This window comes from Pholcus phalangioides, unplaced genomic scaffold (genome assembly GCF_987345545.1).
Source record: "Pholcus phalangioides strain wild (caught in Gottingen) unplaced genomic scaffold, Ppha-v1.0 ptg000031l_1, whole genome shotgun sequence".
Classification (NCBI taxonomy): Eukaryota; Metazoa; Arthropoda; class Arachnida; order Araneae; family Pholcidae; genus Pholcus; species Pholcus phalangioides.
Window position 1 is genome coordinate 543,321 of NW_028301621.1, and position 22,727 is coordinate 566,047.

Genomic DNA, 22,727 nt, shown 5'->3' on the forward strand with positions numbered 1-22,727 from the left:
AGGGTAAGGCAAAGTATGATCCCCATAGAAATCAGTGTTAAAATTGCCGATTTTACAGTAGAAATGGGATTTGCCGCCACATCAATAATTTTAAAAATTGTATTGAATTCTCGATTTCTGAAATATTGACGTCGCTTAGAGATATACGAAGCCCAGGAGATTAAATATGAAGTAATTAGCCAGACCTACTTTTGAGTCAGATATTCATGCAATAACATTGATTTCAACTTTCTATTTAAATCTTCTGAAGCATGAAAATTAATGTCTCCGTATTATCTTTTGATATTCAACTGCATAAATTCATATAGTTTAAGTTGTTTTAAAATTAATTATGGGCTCATAAAGTACATCGAAGAAATTCCACAGCTTTAATTAAGCATTTTTTGAAGCAGAAACAGACAGAAATAGATAACTTTAAGTTCAAGAAGGGGAGGGAATATATAGCGGCCCTTATAAAAAGGGAAAATTTTTTTTTTTTTTCATACCTATGTTTCTTTAAATCTAGATTTGTTTATTTCATGAGTGGCGCAGGAAGTCGCCATATATTGGTTAACGTGGGCACGGTTTGCATGTCCCTCAAAGAATAGAAAAAAACCTCATTGAAGAAAACCCGGGCAGCACCGGGTATTATAGCTAGTATACATATAAAATTACAAATAATGGTAAATTGATTATATTTACATTTGTGAAAGAGGGAAGCTGTGTTTTGTTATTTTCCTCCAAACAAAAGTAACTATACAAAAAATATCCCCATTCTCAGAGGATACAGAACTGTTCAAAACAGGAATTCAGACTAATTATTCATGATAGCTTGAAATTGAATAGAGTAAAGAAAAAGCAACGATAAAGACAAATGATGAGAAAAACCTTGAATACTTGATATGTTTGTGCAAAACAAATCAGCTAACCTAGTATTTCAAAGTACCATCAGTAGATAAAAGGTTGAGCAAAGATGAGCGTGGATCAGAATTCATTCACCATTTGGCTACTGCAGAAGGTATGCCACGAGAGGGAATTCTTTTTAAAACTACCCAAATACACATAAAAATTGGATTTTCTGGAAAGACGAATGTTATAGAAACTCTGCAGAAAACATTGGCGCTGTTATGTGATGGAGCATTAGAATGAGTTTGACAGAAGTTGCATTCTAAAATTGCTATAAGAGCTTTTAGAACCTCATACATACAGCAAAAAAGAATTGTCAATAGAAAGGAGAAAATAAAAGTTTGCAGCCCACAATATTAAACTTCTAAAGCAAGAAAATGAAAACAACACAGATGAATTAAACTACTTGCAAAGAAATATGGGTGATAAAAAATTTGAGTGTATGTTCTCATTCAGTTTATTGAAGAAAATCACACATTCTTTAAAATGAAGGTGATCATAAGAATAGCTCTCTTTCTCAATCAACTTTAACTTATTTTTTGCTTTAAACTTATTTCTGAAAATTTATCTAATTTCAAAAGAAATTTTTTTATCTTCAAAGGTTTCCAAAATCTTCATAACAAAAATTTTTGAAACCTCTCGACACGACAGAGAATATTCTCAGAATATTTCTTGAACTAAAATTTGTCCTTATGAGGTGATTATTCCAAAAAAAATTGTTCTAAATGTTTCAGGCTTTTGAAAAAAACAATCATATTTTATAATAGAAACAAAATTAGTAAAATTTTTTCATTATTTAAATTAAAATAGAATATTCTCGATTATCCTCTAATTTTTACAACCAGGGGAATATTCTTGTTCCCCAAGAATATTCTTCGGAGAACATTCTCACGTCACATCTCTACTCTGTGGTATATTCGTTACTTTCCCCCTAACATCAACCTGATGTTTCAGTTATAAATCACTAGTATAACAAAAAAAACCATTCTATAAGGGTGTATCAAATGAAAATGGAACAGCAGCCACAGAATGAAATGGCATGGTTTATTTCAAACATAATCACCAAAGCTACACAAACACTTGTCCTACTGTTTTACCAAGTGGTAAAACAGTAGGACACTTGTCCTGCTCGTAAAAGTCCTTTGACTGAGATCGGAACCAGTTTCAAACATTGTCTATGACTTTGCTATTCGAGTGAAAACTATAGCCTCCCAATTCTTTTTTTCAGTGGATCCAAAAAGTGAAAGTCGGAGGGCTATAGATCCAAGCTTTACAGTGGATATTCCAACACTGTCCACAAAAACTTCACCAATGTGTTCTGCATAAGAAAAGCTGTATGTGGCTGCTCTATCTGTGAGCAGAAATCAAGTACTGTATAGTCTAGATCTATTGCCATGTGGCTTTTCCATTTTTGGTCCACTGAAAAAGCATTGAAATGTCATCTTTTTTACTTGGATAGCAAAGTCATGGACAATGTTTGAAACTGGTTCCGATCTCAGCCAAAGGACTCCTATGAGCATGGGTATTCACCACTTGCTGAAACAGTGGGACAAGTGCTTGTTTAGCTTTGGAGATTATGTTTGAAATAAACTATGTCATTTCATTCTGTGGCTCCTGTTCCGTTTTCATTTGAGATCCACCCTTATATGTATATATTTACTTTTCCCTGAATTTGACTTTCATTATAGTTTCAACAATTTTCTCTGGAGCAGTGTTTAGTTTTGCTTTTAATTATTGCTTAAAAGTTTCATGCATCCACAGTTTGCACGATACGACGGTTTTTCAGTCCTCAAACGTTTTTCCACCACATTATGTATAGAACATTTGCACTAACATCTGTGCACAACATACAGTATTTTGCATGAACACTATTATTATGCAAAAAGTAAGGAAAATCACAAAATATTTTCTAAATGATCAATTTCTTTTGTTTCAAAGGAATGTTTTTGTTTCTAAAGTCACATACTTTAGGCACCAATACCAATTTTCTAGTACAATGACAACCTAGCAGCAGGATTTGTCAAGACCTGTTTCCCTCCCCCCCCCCCGGATTAATTAGTATGCTGGGAATACTTGCAGATATGCCACTGACATGCTTTAGTGCTTCAAATACCCGGAATTTCTAAAAAAGTATAAAAATTAGGTTCACATATCCCTTAAGACGGGTTCTTTCCTAGTTCCAACAAAAAGTGGAAAAACCTTCTCTAATTTTTTTTTTCCCTCCCTCCTACCATTTATCATGATTGTGCAACTTGAAAAGACGTTTTCCTACTTTGAAGTACAAATGAAGCATCTTACTGTACTGTATTCAGCATAACCAGCTGGCTGTTAAAGAATAAGATGATAGATCTAGTTGTATCACTGAATCAGGGGGATGTATACCAAATTTTTCAATTTCAGAGAGTTTTTCCCTAGCAGATTACATACCGGCAATTATAGTGCTTTCACCGCTGCCTGCCAGCATTCAAAGACAACGTCCATACCTTGTATAAATCTGCTTCATTACCACATGATTACAAATAAGAATTTTTTGAAAAATTATAAAGGATTTCTGAATGCTCATTCAAATTGTAAAACAATTTCTGAGATAGTTGAGAGGAAAAAAAACAATCTGTAAAAACTCTACCCTGAATAGCCACAGTTTTGTCATCTAGCCACTGTGCAGTCGTCACCATTTTGCATCGTGAAAATCAGGGGCGAGTATGCGAAATCAGCCTTTGGAAGGGCACAAGAATTTCTTCCACAGAAATTTTGGTTCACTGACACTCAAAAAGAATTTTAAATAAACTGATAGTTTTAGAGAATATACTTTTTCCAATATTTTAATTTTCAGATTTCGCCTTTGGTGAAAATCCGGATTTGGAACCCACGATTGTGTAGTGGTAATCAGCTAATTGAAGTTTTCTAAGGTTTTCAAACTTTGAGTTGGCTAACCCTTTGAAAAACAGCTCTGTTGCCACCACAATCACACGGACCTATATCAGAAATATGAATACATTTAGTTTTAAATCCACATACGAGCAATTTGGAGGATAAATGACACCACCTTCTGAACACAAAACATGCCAAACGCTAGACACAAGTTAAGTTTCGCAAACACAGGTGATAGATCAGAGTTGTGGACCATCAGGGAGGGAAAATAAAATCATTCCACCAAAAAATTGATTCGCGAGGATTTATATGTATAGGAAATCAGATGATAAAAGGCAGAATATCATTTGCTTCAAATTTAGTCAGAAGATATTACTAAAAGAGTTAAGTTTTTTCGAAACAGGAAATCAATCAAAAAAATCTATAAATGGATTTATATTAATAAATATATAAATAACTGATTATATTAGTTTTAGTGCCTAACTTGATATTAGTTTTATACAGGGTGATTATAAAAAAACTATCCTGACATATGGGCCCCTAACTATCATACTATTCACAGAAACTGAATGAAATTTTGGCATAAGGTATTTTGATGTATGCACTCAAGAATGATATGGAAAACAACAGTGTCACTCTAACAGTTACGGTTACAGTGAGAAAATTTTCGAAAATATCAAATGGCAACACCAAGTTTTTTGTATTGGAATGTGATCTCCATTGTGAAAACCCCTAAATAGCGTTCGAACGGCAACTGTAGCATGAAAATCACCGGCGGTAGATAGGCTAAAAGTGAGGACAACCAATAAGGACAGAGAAGCAGCATAAAATAAAGCATTTTATTGTTTTTCACAAATTTTCCACATGACCTTGTGGAGGACTAATCAGGCTGGGATCTCAGCCGAAGAAACGGTGTGACGAATGAAACGAACATTAATGCTCTGGTGCACGGCAAAGTCCTTTTTCCTTTTTCCTTGCCTAGCTCCGGGGATTTTCGTGCTACAGGTGTCATTCCAACGCTATTTAGTGTTTTTCAGTATGGAGATCGCATTCCAATACAAAAAACTTGGTGTTGCCATTTGATATTTTCGAAATTTTCTCACTGTAACCGTAACTGTTAGAGTGACACTGTTGTTTTCCATATCATTCTTCAGCGCATACCTCAAAATACCTTATGCCAAAATTTCATTTAGTTTCTGTGAATGGTATGATAGTTAGGAGCCCATATGTCGGGATAGTTTTTTATAATCACCCCGTATTTGTTAAATACATGTAATAATACATGTGTTAACTTTCACATTAATCATCTTTGCCGCACCACAATAATTTTCTGCACAAAAGGGCTAATTAGACTGGGACTTACAATTTATTGCTGAATCTGAACATCAACATTAGAAATTTTTATACTCACGGAGAGGTTGGAGCGCTAACCCTCAATGCGAGACTCCCTGAGGTAGCAATCTTTTTTTGTGGTCATGTTGTCACTTTCTGTTGTACCTCTGCGTCAGATAATTTTCTGACATGGACAAATCAGGTATCGAACTCACAACACCACCAAGCATCCTTTGCTACTTTAGGTGAGTATCTGATACAGCTGGGCTACTGCGCCCATTTAAATTTAATAAGTTAAATTCTCAGTAATAATGGGCTCCAACGTTTAAAAAGCTGGTGTTTCCCCCGATTTTTACAGCATACCCACAAATGCAGGAGAATATGGTGCATATTTGCTGACAGATCAGTGTTTGACAAATTCCAAGTGCCATGGTGGTTACAATGTATAAAGTTTTCTATACATTACTACTAGCCCCAGCAGAAGAATTATGCATGCCTCCTATGCATAATAGGAGGCATCAGCTTATTTGAACCAGAACTTAATCAAATTCATAAAATAGTACATCAATCCTAAAATCAATGAGAAACTATTTCTTTTTTCAAGTTATCCATTACAATGCTATAAAAAAAAACTTGGTCAAGTTGGATTTAAGATGATAAATTGTAAGCCCCCATCCTGAAGCTGGATCCCATATAACAAATTTATTAAAACTTATTAAAGTGTAAAAATTCAAGGACCCATGGATTGAGCCCTATCGATTTCCCACATGTGGAGGTCATGAATAAATTGACCTAGAAACAAATTGTCAAACAGTGGTTTGTGATGGTGGTCCACGAACTTCCAGGAAATTCTCAAGGAGGTCTTCAATCCGTGTTTCGGAACAAAGCAGCAATCAAAAGTGAAAACATATTGAGTGGTTACAACAAAGCTTAGGCGTGAGGAAGCCCCCCTCGATTGGTTCCTGCCTGCTTACTCGAGTGCTGGATTGAGAAACAAAAACTGTTTAAAATGCAATGATAGATATCACAATTACTGTAATAGGGATACTCGCAGTGGCATTTGCGTGACTCTTAAATTTCTTGCACTAAATTTATGAAATATTGCAAAATCAATAACAACAATGAGAAACTATTTTGTTTTCCAAGCTGTTTAAGGCATAATAAAAATAAAAACCTGGTTAGGCAGGGTTTAAGATAATAAATTGTAGGGGAGGCCCCCCCCCCCATATAACAAATTTATTATAGCTAGCATAAAAATTTGAGGGCCCTGGATGCCAGCCCTACCCATTCTGCACATATCGAGGTCATAATAAATTGAACTATAAAAAATTTGTTGTCAAACAGTGGTTCGTAAAGGTTGGTCTATGGCCAGGATCACAGTATGCCTTCTCAGGGTCCTGGGGCAAACTTTTCCTTGGAGCCCCTCTTGAAAGTTAGAATTCATATGAGGGGGAGGCATTTGGCTCTGGACTATGGGGCAGTGTAACAGTTGCCCAAGCCTAGTTACAGGCCTGTCCGCGGACATCCAGGATATTCTCGAAAGGTTCTTAAGGGGGTCCTCGAAACGTGTTTAATAACGAAGAAAATATTATTGGAAAGCATATCGAGTGGCTACGGCAAAAGCCCAGGGGGTGCCCTTGGTTGGTTTCCTGGGTATTCTGCCTGCCCTCTCGAGTAATTGCTAAATTGAAGGGGGAAATGTTTAGAATGCAATAAATAGGTATTATTATTGTAATAGGGGGTATACTGACCGTTATGTTTGCATGTATCTCGAATTTCTTGCCGCACCTGCTCGTGAATCGACACGTCAGTTCGTCGACGGAAGCACTTATCACTTGAAATATCTCGTGGCCCTTCGGAAAAAGAGCCTCCAAAGTCTTTATATCTTGCTTCAAGTTATTCAGACAAGCCATTGGAGGGCAATTATTACAGCTCACTCATTGACACAATGACATACACACACACACACAACAATAACAGTCTTGAGAATTCGTCGATCTGGTCACTTTGTCGATTATCTCGCTGTTTCATTAAATTAATTTTGCCCTCACGCTGATGCAACGACGAAACCTTCGAGTATTTTTTGCACACTTCGCGAGACTTTATTCCCGATCCGCGGGTAATTCTATGGATGTATTGAGAACGTATATACCAAGTATTATCTGAAACAAACAAAACACAATATGGCGACTGAAACTTGACGCATGCGCGTTTTCATATCTTATCATGAAATTGACAAAAAATAAAAAAAAGCAGGCGTATGGTCTTCTCATCTGCTTCTTTTGTTCTTCTTTCGATCAGCTGTTTGATAAGATAAAGAAAGCGAAATTATTTTTTATCAATTAAACCAATAATGGATCAATCTAATAATTTTTAAAAGTAATATTTCCTATTTTGATCACACAGCCAGACTGAAAACTGTTCTTGTCTTCATTATTTATGTCATGTCAACAATGTAATGGATTCAATTTATCAGTTACAGCCGTCCGTATCTGATTCTCAGGCAGACGCTTCAAGTTCTTCATCTTGCTAATATTAATCGAATAATAAATTTAATTGTCATCACTTTAGTGCGATGCAATCTTCTTCGGATGAGGCTTTAAGTTCGTTGGAGCAAAGGCTGGTGTCATTGGAGCGCAGGACATTTGGTGGAGATGAAAGTTGTCCGGACGGGCAACAGCTAAAGGTGAATCTTCGCATTTTTTTTTATTACGCCAACCTGTATTGAGTTTTCCCATATCGGCAATTTATCTCGCTTGTTTTTCCCCATACTCTATTTCGATTCGCTGCGTTAATCCTAAATCAAGGAAGGGCGTAGACGTGAAACTATTGGAAAGGCTCATACCCAATATTTTTGTAGGTATAGTAATCTCTCACTTAGGGCCGTCTTAAGAGTATCATGGGCCCCCGGGCCAAGTCTCACTTATGAGGCGATTTTACAGGCATAAATGAGAGGTCATTATATTATGGAGATTATGGCAAATATACTTGGAGGGGGGAAAGACCTTAGACCCATGAACCTAATGCAAGTTCACAATATGCAGTTTTCTAGGAACATCTGTAGAAAAATCCATTTTTGGCAGTGTGTTAGCAATTTTTTTTCTTTGGTGAGAAAAAATCCAAAAGCGTGACGAAAATTCTCAAATAGTGAAACGGAAGCATGCTTTGAGATGTCTTTTTTGTCAAAGGAAAAATCTTCGTGAACGGATGGCTGTTAAAACGAAAAAAATGACAATAAAAAACAAACTACAAGAAAAACAATTTTAAAAACACGATTCAATTTCACTGGCTTGTGGGCAAAAATATTTTCGAATCAAAAATTTTGAATTCATTTGCAAAATTGAACTAAACTAATGACAACTTTTTTTTTCAAGTTTAATCACAAGGTTAATTATTGCAGTGCTGGACTTAGTTAAAAAATCTAGAGTTCCATTGCTCAGTAAAATTATTATTTATTTTGGCTTCAAAAAGTCCAAATTATCAAAATTCGCAGGAAATTTGCGAAAATCAAATTTTTGTATTCATTCATAAAAACTGACGCATTTCATATTTATCACATCTGTTTCTTAAATACGAAAAATTATGTATCCTTATTCATTAACTATTGAGTGTGGCACACACACAGAATGAAGCATACTCATCAAATACACTGCTCAAAACAATTAAGGGAGCAAGCAAAAAAGTGAAGAAAACCGTGCGAGACAGCCACGTATTGGCATACAATGGATAGTACACGCGTATCAATGCGCAATACAGAAAAAAGATGTAAAAAAATTTGGAATTAAGCTTTAATTCTTTGAAAATATGGAAAAAACATGAAAAGATGATTTAGGGCAACAATTTGGTTACATGTAAACGACATGATTAACAAATTTTTTTTTTAAACGAAAGAGGTAATTTTAGCGTCGATGAAAAAATGATAATTCTAAAATTAATGAAAGAGGTAATTCCAGTATTAATGCGAAATAATTTCAGAACTAATGAGAAATAATTCCAGAATTAATGCGAAATAATTTCAGAATTAATGAAAGAAATAATTCCAGCATTAATGAAAGAAACAAATCCAGAATTGATCAAAAAAATTATTCTAGTATTAACGAAATAAATAATTTAATCTTTATTCATCTTTAGAAGCGTTCTCTATCCTTTTAGAAAAGTTAAATAAAACGCAATAAATTTTAATCTTTAAAACGCAATATCTAGGGACTGAACTGCCAGGCAGGAACTGTGTTTTCATCGACAAACGTGATTTCCTTGCATTTGATGTTGAACCCGTCGCAGTGGCTCGGCGCTCCCTCCAATAATATAAGCTCGATGGTTCACACTGCTTTAAAGGCACCTTAGACCTTGCGCGCACTACGGTCTGGTTGCGGTAGAGGGAGAATCTATAACCACTTTAAGTGGCTCATTTACCACATTTTTGGTGTAGGTAATTTCGTAAAATTAACTATACTGTTTAGACATGATGCATGAGTTTTAATAGGGCGTGTGGTCTCCTCGAACAGCTAAGACTGCTGCACACCTGTTTGCCATGGATGCGATGAGGTTATTGATCAGACTTTGGGGAATACTGTTCCACTCCTCAAGAAGTGCAATCTGCAAGTCTCGGACAGTAACAGGCGGCCTTGGTCGCGCAGCAATGCATCGTCCGAGCATGTCCCAAAATGCTCGATTGGATTCAGTCAGGTCAGGAGAGCACGCTGGCCATTCCATACGCTGTATTGTTTCAGCTTCAAGCATGTTCCCCACCAGACGAGCTCTATGCGGTCGGGCATTATCATTCTGGAAAACAAAGGAATCTCCAATGGCTCCAGCGTAAGGGATGACATGAGCTCGCAGTATCTCTTCTGCATACCTTCGGGCCGTCAAAGTGCCATTCCAAATGATATGCAGTCCGTACGTCTGCCTATGCTGTTTCCACCCCATACCATTCTACCAGCTCTTCTGTATTGTGACCTTTCACGAACGAATGCAGGGTTATTTCGAGTGCCCCTGTCCCTCCATACCAGAACACGTCGGGTGTCACACTCCAGACTGAATCGGGACTCGTCTGTAAACAGCACTTGGCTCCAATCATGTTGCTCCCAATCTCGATGTTCAGCAGCCCATCTTCTTCGGGCCGCACAGTGGTGTGGGGTCAACGGAATGCAGACCATTGGCCTACGTGCATAGAGCCCTCCCTCATGAAGTCGATTACATACTGTTTGGCTGGACACCCTTCGTCCTATTGCCAAGAGCAACCGTCTTTGCAGCTGCTTAGCATTCTCTGTTCTGTTTCGACGGGCTATTAACCGTACATACCGGTCATCAGTTGCTGTAGTGGCGCGTGGCCGACCTTGCCCTGGTCGACGTCTAACATTTCCTTTTTCTTGGAATCGATTCCACAGCCTTGCAACAACACTTCTGGCGACTCCAACAGCGTCTGCGACACTACGTTGTGTTTGCCCGGATTCCAGTCTGCCTATAACACGCCATGCCATGGATTCTGGTAAATCGCATTGTTGAGACATCCTCAAGTCACCTTGTCTCAAAAAAATACTGTGCAATCGAATTTCACAGTTACAGCAGTAAAACAGACATTTCTGCAAAATCCCGATTTCTGCCCTTATCCCCTTTTTCTGGTTTTTGAGGTCATGAACTTTGATTTGTATATGAAGTTTTCTTCTTCCATTTCCTGCTAGGCTTTAAATTATGGATGATTCATTTTATGTTACTTATCGGTATACATCTTTGCGTAATTTTGTTAAAACCATGTGCTCCCCTAATTGTTTTGAGCAGTGTATATGCTTATAACAAGCAAGCCTGTAGCTGTGCTAGGTCCTAACAAATATATATACGCTTGAGGAGCATGCTACCTAGTATCAAATAAGCAAGCTTTTGTAATATCATGTGTATCACGGACCTAATGCTTCTTTTGACTTTTTCAGGACATAATGACCATCCTTCATGTTGGCAGATATGCTGCTGTTTAATCATTTGATCATTTTTGTCGCACCATGGTCATTTTCTGCACACGAGGGCTAATTAGACCGGGACCTACAATTTATTGCCGATTCCAAACGGCAGGCTTGTTTCTTATACTCATCGAGAGGTTGGTACGCTAACTCCTCGACGGGGGGCCCCCTGCGGTAGCTTTTTTTTGCTGCGGTCAAGTTGCCGTTTCTGTTGTACCCCTGTGCCAGGAAAGTTTTCTGACAAGGACGAACTGGGTATCGAACTCGCGACACCTCTAAACATCCTTTGGTACTTTAGGCGAGTATCTTATCGACCCGGCTACCGTGCCCATATGCTGCTGTAAATTCCAAATACATTATGCTGCTCTCAGCCTGCAATTTAGTAACTACACAAAGTAAATTTCAGGTGCCAACACCAGTTTTTTAGTTGCCATGCTGACTCTGCACCTGGGATTTATCTAGCCCTATGGGTATGTCCGGCAGGGAGGGCATAAAATTCCTCTTTAAATTGCATTCAGATTACTTTTTTTTTTCTTTCAGTGTATTGATTCGCTGCTAAATGTTCAGAACCAGTTACAATCTGCTGTTACTGGAAGGGAAAAAATCACAAGTATTTTTTCTAGATGTAAGTTTTAACTACTTGTGAGCATTTTTATTGGACAGTGAGAATCCTATATAATGATATGATAATTTTGTCAATATAACTTTATTTCTATTTTGTCCTGATGCACATTTCATAGTTTTAATATATTCACTGAAAATTATTTTATCAAATACATTGATTGTTTCAGTTTTACAGACAAAACACTTTTTCCAAATTTTTATGCAATCATTTTTTTCCTGTCCTATAGCAGTGTCCCATACGGTCGGGTAGGTTATACACTCATACAACCACCAAAGTTTTATTTAAAAAACCTTTTAAGTGCCTATAGTTTATACCAAAAGTTCTTAACCTTTTTAGCATTGACCCAAAATCAACAACATAATCAATTTTGACCCTTGGGACTGTTTGTTTTTTGAAATTAGTAGAAGCAAAGATTGCAATAAGTATATTTATAACGACTGTACATCAATTTGCATGACCTTTCTTGGAAGCCCCTGCGTCCGAAGTTTTGGTCATCACTCATACGTTAGGAACTCTTGGGTTATAGGCCTACCTTCTAGAAAATAAATTTTGCTACTCTTCTAGTCTAATTTCTTGGCCCCCCTTCTTCATCAGTTTTAAATTCACTTTCAGCTAGTAGTAATGGAAAAATAAATTGTATTTCACGATTAGTTAAGATTTATAAAGTTTTTTTTAATTTATATTATCAACAAGGCTTAATGTTGTAAAGTTTTAAGAAGCACAAATGTTGCTTTGAGTGCAGACTTTCGCTGGGTTGGAAAAAGAAACAGAGTTTGCTCATTGCAGAGTGTCATGGCAGTTGTGTACGATAAATGCACGTGGTTGTGTCGTTATTTTTATCCATTTTAATGTTGTGTTTCCATTCATAAATGTTGTGCTTGTCTATCAAGTGATACATCATCAATTCGTGTCACTCCACAATTTAAAACAGCAGTTATCATCTACGGTCAAAGTTGGCTATAACAAAAACTTGTGATAGCAGAAAAAGTTTTCGCTATCACAAAATATACTTTTCATCATAAACAGTTCCTTCAACGTTAGCTCATGAATAAGGCATTGCAAATCACTCATGACAGTGAGATTTATGTTATCCGTCATGTGCTTGTTTTGTGCATCCTACTTTTACTATACTTTGTTTTATTCTTTTTATTGAAAATTATCATTATTGTTGCATTTATTATCGCTATATTGACAATGATAATTTTTTTTCTCCTTAGTGAATGAGCTGCAGCAATACCTCAGTCCAGAATTCAAAGAAAACGTAAATCTTACCGAGTCATGCAAACTCAATCTTGTTCTACTTGGTATGAAAATATATTTTCATGTTGAATTTTATAAAGGTTCACATACAGTCAAATCCTATTATAACGAACTGTAAGAGACCAGTGAAATCACTTTGTTATAACGAAATTTTGTTTAAAAGGAATTCTATATTTTTCATTGTGTGCTATGTAAAATTATCTGGGGATTAAAAAAGTGTTCGTTAAAAAGATATGAACACTGGCAGGACAAAAAATTTGTCAGTAAAAGAGGGGTGACTGTTAACCAGGGGGTTTGAAATGCCTACTTATATAATGGGAAATTATTATTTGGCTTTAAAAGAGAGGTGACCGCATCTGAGGGGTGTCCATTACGGGGGTTTCACTATATTAAATATATGATATTTTTCCTGCTCAGAAAAACTGAAGTATCAGTTATGTATCTCAGTAATATCAGATAACTTTCATTTGGTCAGTTCATTTGGAAAATGCTGCATTTTAATATATCGGAACTTCAAGCATGTAGGTGAGTGTGTGTGAAATATTTACTGGGTTATTAAGTTTCTGGAGAGCTTTCCCCTGTTGTTTAAAAGTGTAATTTTTCTAGTGCCTATGATGGTGGTGATGAGATTCTTTCTTTTATGTATTTGCAGCGGAAGACACCATTCGGAATGTTGTAGATGCTTTGCAGACTGTGAAAGATCTATCTCAGTATTTGGACAGCGAACACATAAAAGGTGAAACAAAGTTTTAGTGCTGATCTTTTTTTTTTTTACTCTCAATGTGTTCTTGATTTTTAACTAAAATTTTGTCTTATCTTAGTTTTATTTTTGTTGATAGAATAATGAAGGATTTTGATCATGGTATCATGATGAGGGGATAGATTATGATAATGACCAATATAGAATTTTACTTTCCCAACGTTTCCTCTATCTCTTCGCAGCTATCTACATGAGCAATTATTTTTTTCTTCAGACATTTTTCATGTCACTTCTCATTCCAGAAACACTGACAGTTGAGATAGATGGCTCTTTTTTTTTCTCAGCCCGAGATATCAAGGAAACAGTTATTTTCCGGATATTATGCTGAGGTGAACTCTGAAAGAAAAGTCATCAAGTCTCCGCCGGGACTCGAACCCAGGCCCTCTTGCATACCGGGCAAGCATGCTACCATCTACACCACTGGAGACTCATGCCACAGGGTGTGAAATAAGGAAGGCAGGGTCGTGTCTCCAGTGGTGTAGATGGTAGCATGCTTGCCCGGTATGCAAGAGGGCCTGGGTTCGAGTCCCGGCGGAGACTTGATGACTTTTCTTTCCGAGTTCACCTCAGCATAATATCTGGAAAATAACTGTTGCCTTGACTGTGACAGTTGTTGTGCAAAATATTTATCATCAAAATTTTTTATTTTATAAATATTTTAACTCAGCACAGGGGGCATTATTTATTTATTTGAAGGGGTTCCTATTTTGTGCAGCCACTTTACTGGGTGCTTGCCCTTGTTTTTCTAGTTTCATCGACATAATGCATAGATTTATATGAGGTTTGTTCAAGTATTAACCGACCATGATATTTCGTGCATGAACCAATGAAGCTAAGGAGGCAAGATTTGGTGTACGTATGTAGGTAATCCTTGTGTGTATGCTTGAATTTTTACCTCCCGGCAGAAGCTGCCAGTCACAGGCACCAGAAAGTGTTGTGAGCATTGTCACATTTTCGTTTTTGGCAAAATGGCAGGAATAACTTGAACAATGCTACTATATTAATCATGATGGAGTTGCCAATTACACACAGTGCAGAACCTCTTGGTAGTACCCCTTGGTAATGATTGTGCTATGCAGGTCATACTCGTGATGAACCACGCCACTGGAGTCATAGAAAACGGTCAACATGACCTTTGCATTGCATCTCCGGAAGACCAAATCATCAGTTGAAATGAAATGGATGGTGGATCCATTTTATGGATCCAATGCTAATGCTCACTTTGTCTGCAAGTTCTCTGATTGTGATTAGATGGTGCTGCATCCCCAGAGTCATACATCCCTTGGTCAATAACTATTATTTCCAGATGTTGAGGACCTACCAGAGAACATGCTTCACTTGCCACTGATGTACGGCCATCTTTGAAGCAGTTGCACCACCCCTTTATCATGTGGTGCACATTTTTTCATCTCTGAATTTCTGTTGAATCTTGCAGATTGTTTCCATTCAGGAATCGCCAAGCTTCACACAAAATTTAATGCAGTAGTGTAGTTCAAGTTTTTCCTGTCCTTTTTTAAAAAATTTAAATGTGATTGCGCCTACTTATACTTTCTCATTCATCTGCAGTCTGCCTGCAACTGGCAGTTTCTTCAGGCAGGTAAAAATTCAAGCATGCATATAAAGATCGCCTGCATATTTACACGAAACTACGCCTTCCTAGCTTCATTGGTTTACCCATGAAGAATTATGGTTGGATACTTTTGAACAAACTTTGTATGAGGGGTTGATGATTTGGTGCCAAAGTGTCGTTTAATTTATAAGTTAATCTTTTTTATTGAAAATATTTTAGCAGTGAAAGGGTTTGTGAACTAATTAGATGCACCCATGTGTCATACTTTTCTTTCTTCTACACTCATGTCCATAATTCAGAATCACACGGAAATCGAAATCTGAAGTAAAAATTTCACTTGTAGAATTATCACACACATCTGCAAGAATGATATGCAAATTTCAGGAAGCCACCAGATGATACCGATAATACGTCACAATGACGAGAGTGTAAGGGGGGGTATATAAGGAATGGTGGCAAAGAAGTAAAATTGTTCACAAGAGTTCTGTAAGGCGCTCAGTGCCATAAGCGAATAGTTATGACACAGAGGACGCATGTGGATGATTTTTTACGTGGTAGAATTATCGGCCGCCTGGAATGTGGGCGTACTCAGATGGAATTATCCGAGGAACTTGGAATTGCCCAAAGTGTCATCTCTAGGCTTTGGCAACGATTCCAAGATAACGGAAATGTCAGTAGATGTTACAGTACAGGTCGCCCCCGAGTTACAACACCGAATGAAGACCGGTATTTGGCAGTAACTGCCAAAAGAAGCAGACGGAGCTCAGTATCCGACCTGTCTCGTCAGCTATCTGCAGCCACGGGTACCACAGTTTCAAGGCAAACTGTGTACAGACATTTGGGAGATATTGGTCTATATGCTCGCAGGTCTGTCAGATGTGTTCTGCTCACGGCAACTCACTGTCGGCAGCGATTAGCCTGGAGTAGAGAACATGCAATGTGGACATCGTCACAGTGGGCTTGTGTGATGTTTTCCGGCGCGTCCAGGTTTAGCTTGCAGTCTGATTCACGTCAGACTTTCATATGGAGAATGCCATCTACCTGTTACCACCAAGACAACATCATTAAACGACACCGTTACGGTGGTGCAGCATTGCTCATTTGGGGTAGAATTATACTGGGTTCCAGAACAGATCTGCATGTTCAAACCAGAGCCATGAAAGCCCAAATTTATTGGGACATCATTCTGGAACAACATGTACGTTTGTTTAGGGGTGCCATGGGCGCAGAATTTGTGTTTATGGATGACAACGCCCGTCCTCACCGAGCACACATTGTAAACGAATGCCTTGAATCTGAGGATATAACCTGTATGGAATGGCCAGCATTCTCACTTGACTTGAATCCGATAGAGCATGTGTGGGACATGCTTGGGCGACGAGTTGCAGCCCCTCAATCACCTCCTACATGTGTACCGGAACTTCGGAGAGCATCGCTTGCTGAGTGGAGGGATCTTCCCCAAGATCAGATCGATAATTTGATACTCAGCATGCCTAGGCGTTGTACGGACTGTATTTCATCACATGGGAGACATACAATGTATTAACCATCATACCAACCATGTAATAGTAAGTTTTTGTAAAGAAGATATTTTTTACAATTGCTCCAGGGAGCAAAAATCATAGTTTTTATGAATGTTATCATACACCATCGTTTTTGTTCTTTATCTTTTGTTTATTAAATGGGCTTTATGAATAAGTAACGTTTGTTTTGTTTCTGAACCTTTATTTGCCGGAGCTGGCATTATCATTAATTTATGGACATGAGTGTAGTATTGCTAAAGCATTTTTTTTTATTTGTACTTTCATGTTTGTTCATAATGGTTTTGGGTTTTTTTTTTTCTTTTGCTCAGCTACCCCAACTCTGATATCAAATTTCCTGTCTCTGAGCCAATATTGCTCGGATCAAAAAGTAAGTGTTATTCTTAACCCATTTAAATACAAATACAAGGCCACAGCAGGCAAAATACCCAACGAGGTGGCTGAAACATCATGAGGATTTCTTATCACATAATGCAAAATAATTTGCTAACACAGTACATAACAAATTGCTTCCTTATCAATGCACTGGGACGCAGGGCTCAACATATCTGTACACCAAATCACCATGACGATTTAAAAAATTGTCTAAACTTTTTTATGCTCATTTGTTAAATTAGAGTCTGAGGACAACCCAAAATTTATGGAATTTATGTTAGCATGTCTACTGACATTCAAAAGGATTAACTAAGTCCCAATAGATTATTTAAGACCATTTTTTGTCCTTAAAAAATTTGCTTGGCTTTAAAGACATTGGACTTGCTCCAAAAATTTAATTTGTTTTAAGCTCTTTGAAGCTATTGGTTATTGATTGATATATTGATTATTTTCTTGTTTAATAGCTTTATTTTTATTTATTTATTTTTTTTTTTTTTTTTTGCAAGAAAGCTTGTAGATAATTGCTTAAAAGATATTATACATTTTTATAAGCATACAAGTATTAATATAACCTGTTAGTATGTAAACTAGAGTGTTTTTTTTTTTTTTTATTATTTCTTAAAATACTGCGTGCTTATGTCACTAATGGGCTCTAACTCTAGTTTGGAGTTTAATTAGTCTTGGTTATTACCAGTCCCCCCCCCCCTTGACTGCAACATTCCAGAATGGGAACTGTAATTTGAATTAACCTTAAGAAATTGAGGAAAATCAGTGTTGTACCATTGGCTGCATGTGTCCTGGGAAGATAAAATCTATGTTTTTTATCAGGTTAAGTATTCATCAGAAACACACTTAAACTTTCGGGTTCAGCTTGTGAATTTAAAAAATTCATATTGCTATTTTAAACTTCCCGATTTGATTCATAGTTTGTAAGAACAATATAACAGCATATTGCCTCTATTTCTCATAGCTTGTCATGCCAATATTATAGAACTAAAAAAATGTATTTTCAGGATCAAGTTTCAAACCTTTCACAAGAAACAAAACATTTGTTGGAACTTTATGATCATATGGTATCCTTTCTACATATATTAAGCAAATTACTTTTTGTTTTAAACATGTACAGAATATTTTGTCTTTGTCATAACCGTTTCCATTTTCATAAAATACCTAATTTAACTCTTAAACTACATTTCCATCACTCATAAATGATAAGTATTAGGCTATAGTATTTGCTTACTGATGATTTCCAATCTTGAAGAAAGTTCTAAGAAAAAATAGAATGTTTGGTACGGATCACCTTCAAAGTCATACTTTACCTTAATTATAGAAATCTTAACTTTCCCCCCTTCCACTGAAGACTTTTTGGTCAATAACTTTTGACAGTTGCTCAATTCAGCCCCTGTGCTGTCCTGGAAATTTTTTTCGAGTCACAAATGACTAAATCTAATAAATAAGGTGTATCAGGAATGGTGACAGCATTGTTTTTGTTTAAAAAAAACTGCTGCTTTTAGACATATATGTGCACTGGCACATTATTGTGGTGAAGTGTCCAGTTTTGGATTACCTCTAAGCAATCCTAGTCCTCTCTTGGATTGCCTAGAGCAGTGCTTACTAAAATATCATCCCTTTGAGGCAGCGGTTCTCAACCGGTGCTCCCTTTGGGCTCCGTGTGCACTTCCCAGGAGCTCTGCGGCGACTCAAGGGAAATAAAATAAATCAGTTAGTTTGATAGCCGCTGTGGTGGTCGAGTGGTCATAATGATGGACTCGCATCGCGGGGATCCGGGTTTGAACCCCACCGTCACCGCAGTGGTGGTCGGCTGAAGTTTGTTTCCTGTGGTTCCCAACTTCGAGTTGCAAATGCGAGCCGATCTCCCCATTAAAAAGTCTCGCCACAGAGAGCAACACGCCTACAACGATAGAATTATTCAATCATTACACTTCACTCACAGTTAGAAAAACTGGTGGCAGATGGCAGCCCGACACACAACAAGCATTACACAGAAACAAACTTCACGTCAGGTTTCACTACACGTACACACACATTCCCGTATGTACCAATTCGTTAGAGGTTCCGCAGAGGAATAAAGACAAGGTGCATGTGTGGTTTAGTAGTAGTAGTAAATTTGATAGATAAAATAAAAAAAAATAGATCCACAGGGGTCCGCCATAAAAATTATATATCAAAAGGGCTTCTCGAGTTAAACAGGGCTCCCCCATAGAAATTATATACTGAAAAGGTCTCTGCGAGTCAAAAAAGGTTGAGAACCGCTGCTTTGAGGTATAATATCTGCCCTTTGAGGGGGCTAGAACTGATCGAGGAGCTGGTAAAAGCTGTGTGTATACAACATGGAAGATGCTACGGGCTGGCTTTCATAGAATGATTCAGAACTTATTCCACAATTCCAACACAAGATCAACAATTGATTTCCTTCAATTTTTGTGAATAATATCTCAGACTTTCTAGATATTTTCAAGAGTTTTGTTCCTTGAAATATCACCGCAACATTCATTGTCTTAGCTGCTTTCAAAACAAGATGTTTCTCTCAAACTTGGGTTTTCTCAGAACATGATCACAAAAGCCCTTCTGAAATGTTTACATTACAATATTTTGTTATGGGCTGTATTTTCTGCATGTTTTATGTAAAACTGTCATATGCAAGTAGCTTAGCTGCACAAGTACTGCTCTAGTTTTTCATTCATTTCTGGAGTTTTAAGAATAATAATTCCAGAATTATTTTTCATCATATAGTAATGCAAAAAAAATAAGTCAATAGTTTTCTCATCCAAGCTCACACAGCTCCCCCCCCCCCCCTCGCAACTTCTCCAAGGATCTCAATGGGTTTCCATGGACCTTAGTTAAGAACCACTGGATTAGGCTCTACCCTTGACCATAATAGTACCCAATTATAAAATTACAGTATTTACAGTAAATTTAATAGTATTTTTTATTTCTCTTCTTGAAAGATCTCAGGACTGATATGAACAGAGGAAAAGGTCAGTGGAAGTACAGTAAAACCCTGATTGTCTGAGCCTCGATTAACAAAGTTCTGAGTTATCTGATGTACTTTTCATGAATTCATTTTAAAATTTCCTTCAACAGATTCACACAACACTTGACTGCATGGCTCACATTGTCCATGAATCAACCCCTCCCAGCTTAGAGCATGTCTCTGGAATTCGGCCCCCGTGAGAACAGTTCTAGAACTTTCCAAGCAGAATTTTTACCTCTATATTTTCCTATTATTCATTTCGGAGAGGATATTGTTGATTTTTTCCCTGTCACCGCATCGAGCCTAATTTAAGCCTTTGATGCAACAGGCTTCAAAAATTGTATTCAAATGTACAGGGGTTTTTTGCAATTGGACAGTATCATGCACAGCCATTTCATTTTGCTTGACCAAGATGCTCAGATCACCTGCCTTTCAAAGGAATTCATATTATGGGATGTTCTTTTGAGTAAACTTGAAGCATGTAAAGCCCAAGGAGGACGGAAATAATTACTTGTCAATGAAACTAGTAAGTTACAGATTTTTTATTCACCTTAGAGTGTTTTGTTTTATAGTGGAAGAGCAGGGGAAATAGTAAACTTTTTCCTGAGAAACCACATGCAGTGCATGTGTTCTCTATAGGTTTTATTTTACACCGCATGATGTTATACAGTGGATTCTGTGTAAGAAATCTTATTCCCAGAGTCATTACCATCATGATTTTCTTTTTCTGTGTGGACACATTTTCTATGTATTGAGTGGTTTTAATGACGTAGCAAATCATTGCTGTTCGTGCAAAATGTCATATGTCAAAATTCTCAAATTTTTTAATGTCACTGAAAGCTTCTTCACATGTATTTCTGTGTTCTGAAATATCATCTGTTTCTGACCAATATGACATTTTTACAGAACACGGAAACATGTGAAGATGCTTTTAAGTGGCATAAAAAAAATTTAGAATTTTGACGTCTGACATTTTGCACAAACAATGACAAAATGAGATCCTCTGTATAGTTAAATGCTATTATTTATGCGCAATGTAGTTAATCCCCCCCCCCCCCCCGCTGTGGGATTCAGTGAGTTATGCATATTTTGCCCATAGACCTAGGGTTGTGAATAAAAATTTTCTTTTGAAGGTCGGGGGGGGGGGTTAACATATTTTTGCCAACTTCTCCTTCCCTGACACTTTTTCTCTAAAATTTACCACTTGGTGTATGAATGCCCTTTGCTGTTGCTATGCCTAGCCTTGCAGGGATCCTTAAAGTCATGGTTGAGCCAACTCTTTCATAATTATTCCATTTGTTTTTAGTTAAATAGAGAAACTTCCAAACCGATTAATAATTATGCTGGTATCTTTCTATCACTATGGTTGATAATTGGTTATCATTTGTTTCTATTCTATAGGGAACTGCACTAAAAGCCAAATCATGTTTTCCTGTGGAAGGTTTCCTCTTATGTGTAACATACTGTGCTTTATCCAGATTTCTTTTGCTGCAGAAAATAAGAAATATCTTGATTTATGCTATGGTTTTGATTTAATTTTTTTGTGTAAATCTTGCAATGTGTTTTTGTACATGTATATGAGGTTTTCAGCATTGTGATTTTGGTCATTTTGCAGTTTCAACAGAGAAATGTATTTGAAACTATGTATTTGCTTACAGACAAAACCATCATTTTCTTCCTGCTAATAAATGTGTACAGTAAAGCTGGAGAGGGCCATTATTGAACATCTGAAGCAAAATTACTATTTTCTTAGGTTTTTTTCATCAACTTGCATAACTTAATTACCAAAACAGTTTTAGCAATTTTGCACGTATTTTAAAGTTAAATATTTGAGTACGTACCATTCTTGTTGACTATTTTCAATCTATTAAACTAAACATGTGAGATGAATTCTAACAAATTGTTGCATGTTGGAAAGTATCATGTCTGTATATAAGGTGGTGGGAAAAAATTTAAGGACAAACAAAAAATCTCCATAATATGAAAATTTTAGGGTGATAATTGCAAGCAGAGCTGAACATTTTCCAGTAAAGATTATGTTGATGAGAACTGCTTTGCTTCAGAAAAAAATTGTTTAAATTACAAAAAAGGTCAGAACCTAGAAAAAAGTATAAGAACAATTGAAAATTATATTCAAAAAATTTGTTTTGATCAGAACACCTTTTTTTTCTTCATAATCTTTATCTTTTCAGATGTGTTGATATAAGTCATTAATAAAGCAATAACAGGTTTTTTCATACTGCATACCATTCCTATACATTTGTGAGTCAAAATGCCACACAAATGCTCTATAGGATTAAGAAAAGGTCTCAATGACCATTCAAGGGGTTCCACTGAATTGTCTTTAAACCAATACCTTTTAGACTTAAACTTATACAGGAGCATTATTCTTTTGAAACAAAACTGTTTAAAAGTTGTGATAGTTTCTGTAGAATTTCTATTTTCTTAGGGGCCTATCTTAATTTGCCGATATTTCAAAAATATGGCTCTGTCGTTACATAGATCAGTAGTATTCAAAATCATCAAGTCCATTTAAATTGCATTTCTTCTCATCAGAGA

At 36.8% G+C, this 22,727-nt stretch overlaps 2 protein-coding genes across 3 annotated transcripts in view; one reads left to right on the forward strand and one right to left on the reverse strand.

Annotated features, from left to right (window-relative positions):
* The window catches only part of LOC149066963 (ubiquitin-conjugating enzyme E2 Q1), a 34,727-nt gene extending 27,387 nt beyond the window's left edge, over positions 1 to 7,340 (reverse strand). The window contains exon 1 of one of the 2 annotated variants that reach the window (XM_089253023.1): positions 6,840 to 7,340. In XM_089253023.1, coding sequence (XP_089109149.1) covers positions 6,840 to 7,001 — 162 coding nt within the window. In that variant the 5' untranslated portion in view covers positions 7,002 to 7,340. The remainder of the gene's footprint in view (positions 1 to 6,839) is intronic. The other variant, XM_089253024.1, reaches the window with a different exon arrangement.
* A 156-nt stretch (positions 7,341 to 7,496) lies between these two features.
* DCTN3-p24 (Dynactin 3, p24 subunit) lies at positions 7,497 to 21,870 on the forward strand. The gene is made up of 8 exons (XM_089253025.1): positions 7,497 to 7,774; positions 11,583 to 11,667; positions 12,885 to 12,971; positions 13,580 to 13,663; positions 17,110 to 17,168; positions 18,187 to 18,246; positions 20,589 to 20,694; positions 21,570 to 21,870. The coding sequence occupies exons 1-7, from the start codon at positions 7,664 to 7,666 to the stop codon at positions 20,673 to 20,675; spliced, it is 573 nt and encodes a 190-aa protein (XP_089109151.1). The 5' UTR covers positions 7,497 to 7,663; the 3' UTR covers positions 20,676 to 20,694; positions 21,570 to 21,870.
* The last annotated feature ends 857 nt before the right edge of the window (positions 21,871 to 22,727 follow it).

What these genes read in the sequence shown, in the direction of transcription:
- DCTN3-p24 (XM_089253025.1), top strand. Translation starts at nt 7,664, where the DNA reads ATGCAATCTTCTTCGGATGAGGCTTTAAGTTCGTTGGAGCAAAGGCTG. An exon ending in GGACAGCGAACACATAAAAG is followed by an intron (nt 13,664 to 17,109) that starts GTGAAACAAAGT and finishes TCTTTTGCTCAG; the next exon opens with CTACCCCAACTCTGATATCA. An exon ending in AATATTGCTCGGATCAAAAA is followed by an intron (nt 17,169 to 18,186) that starts GTAAGTGTTATT and finishes ATGTATTTTCAG; the next exon opens with GATCAAGTTTCAAACCTTTC.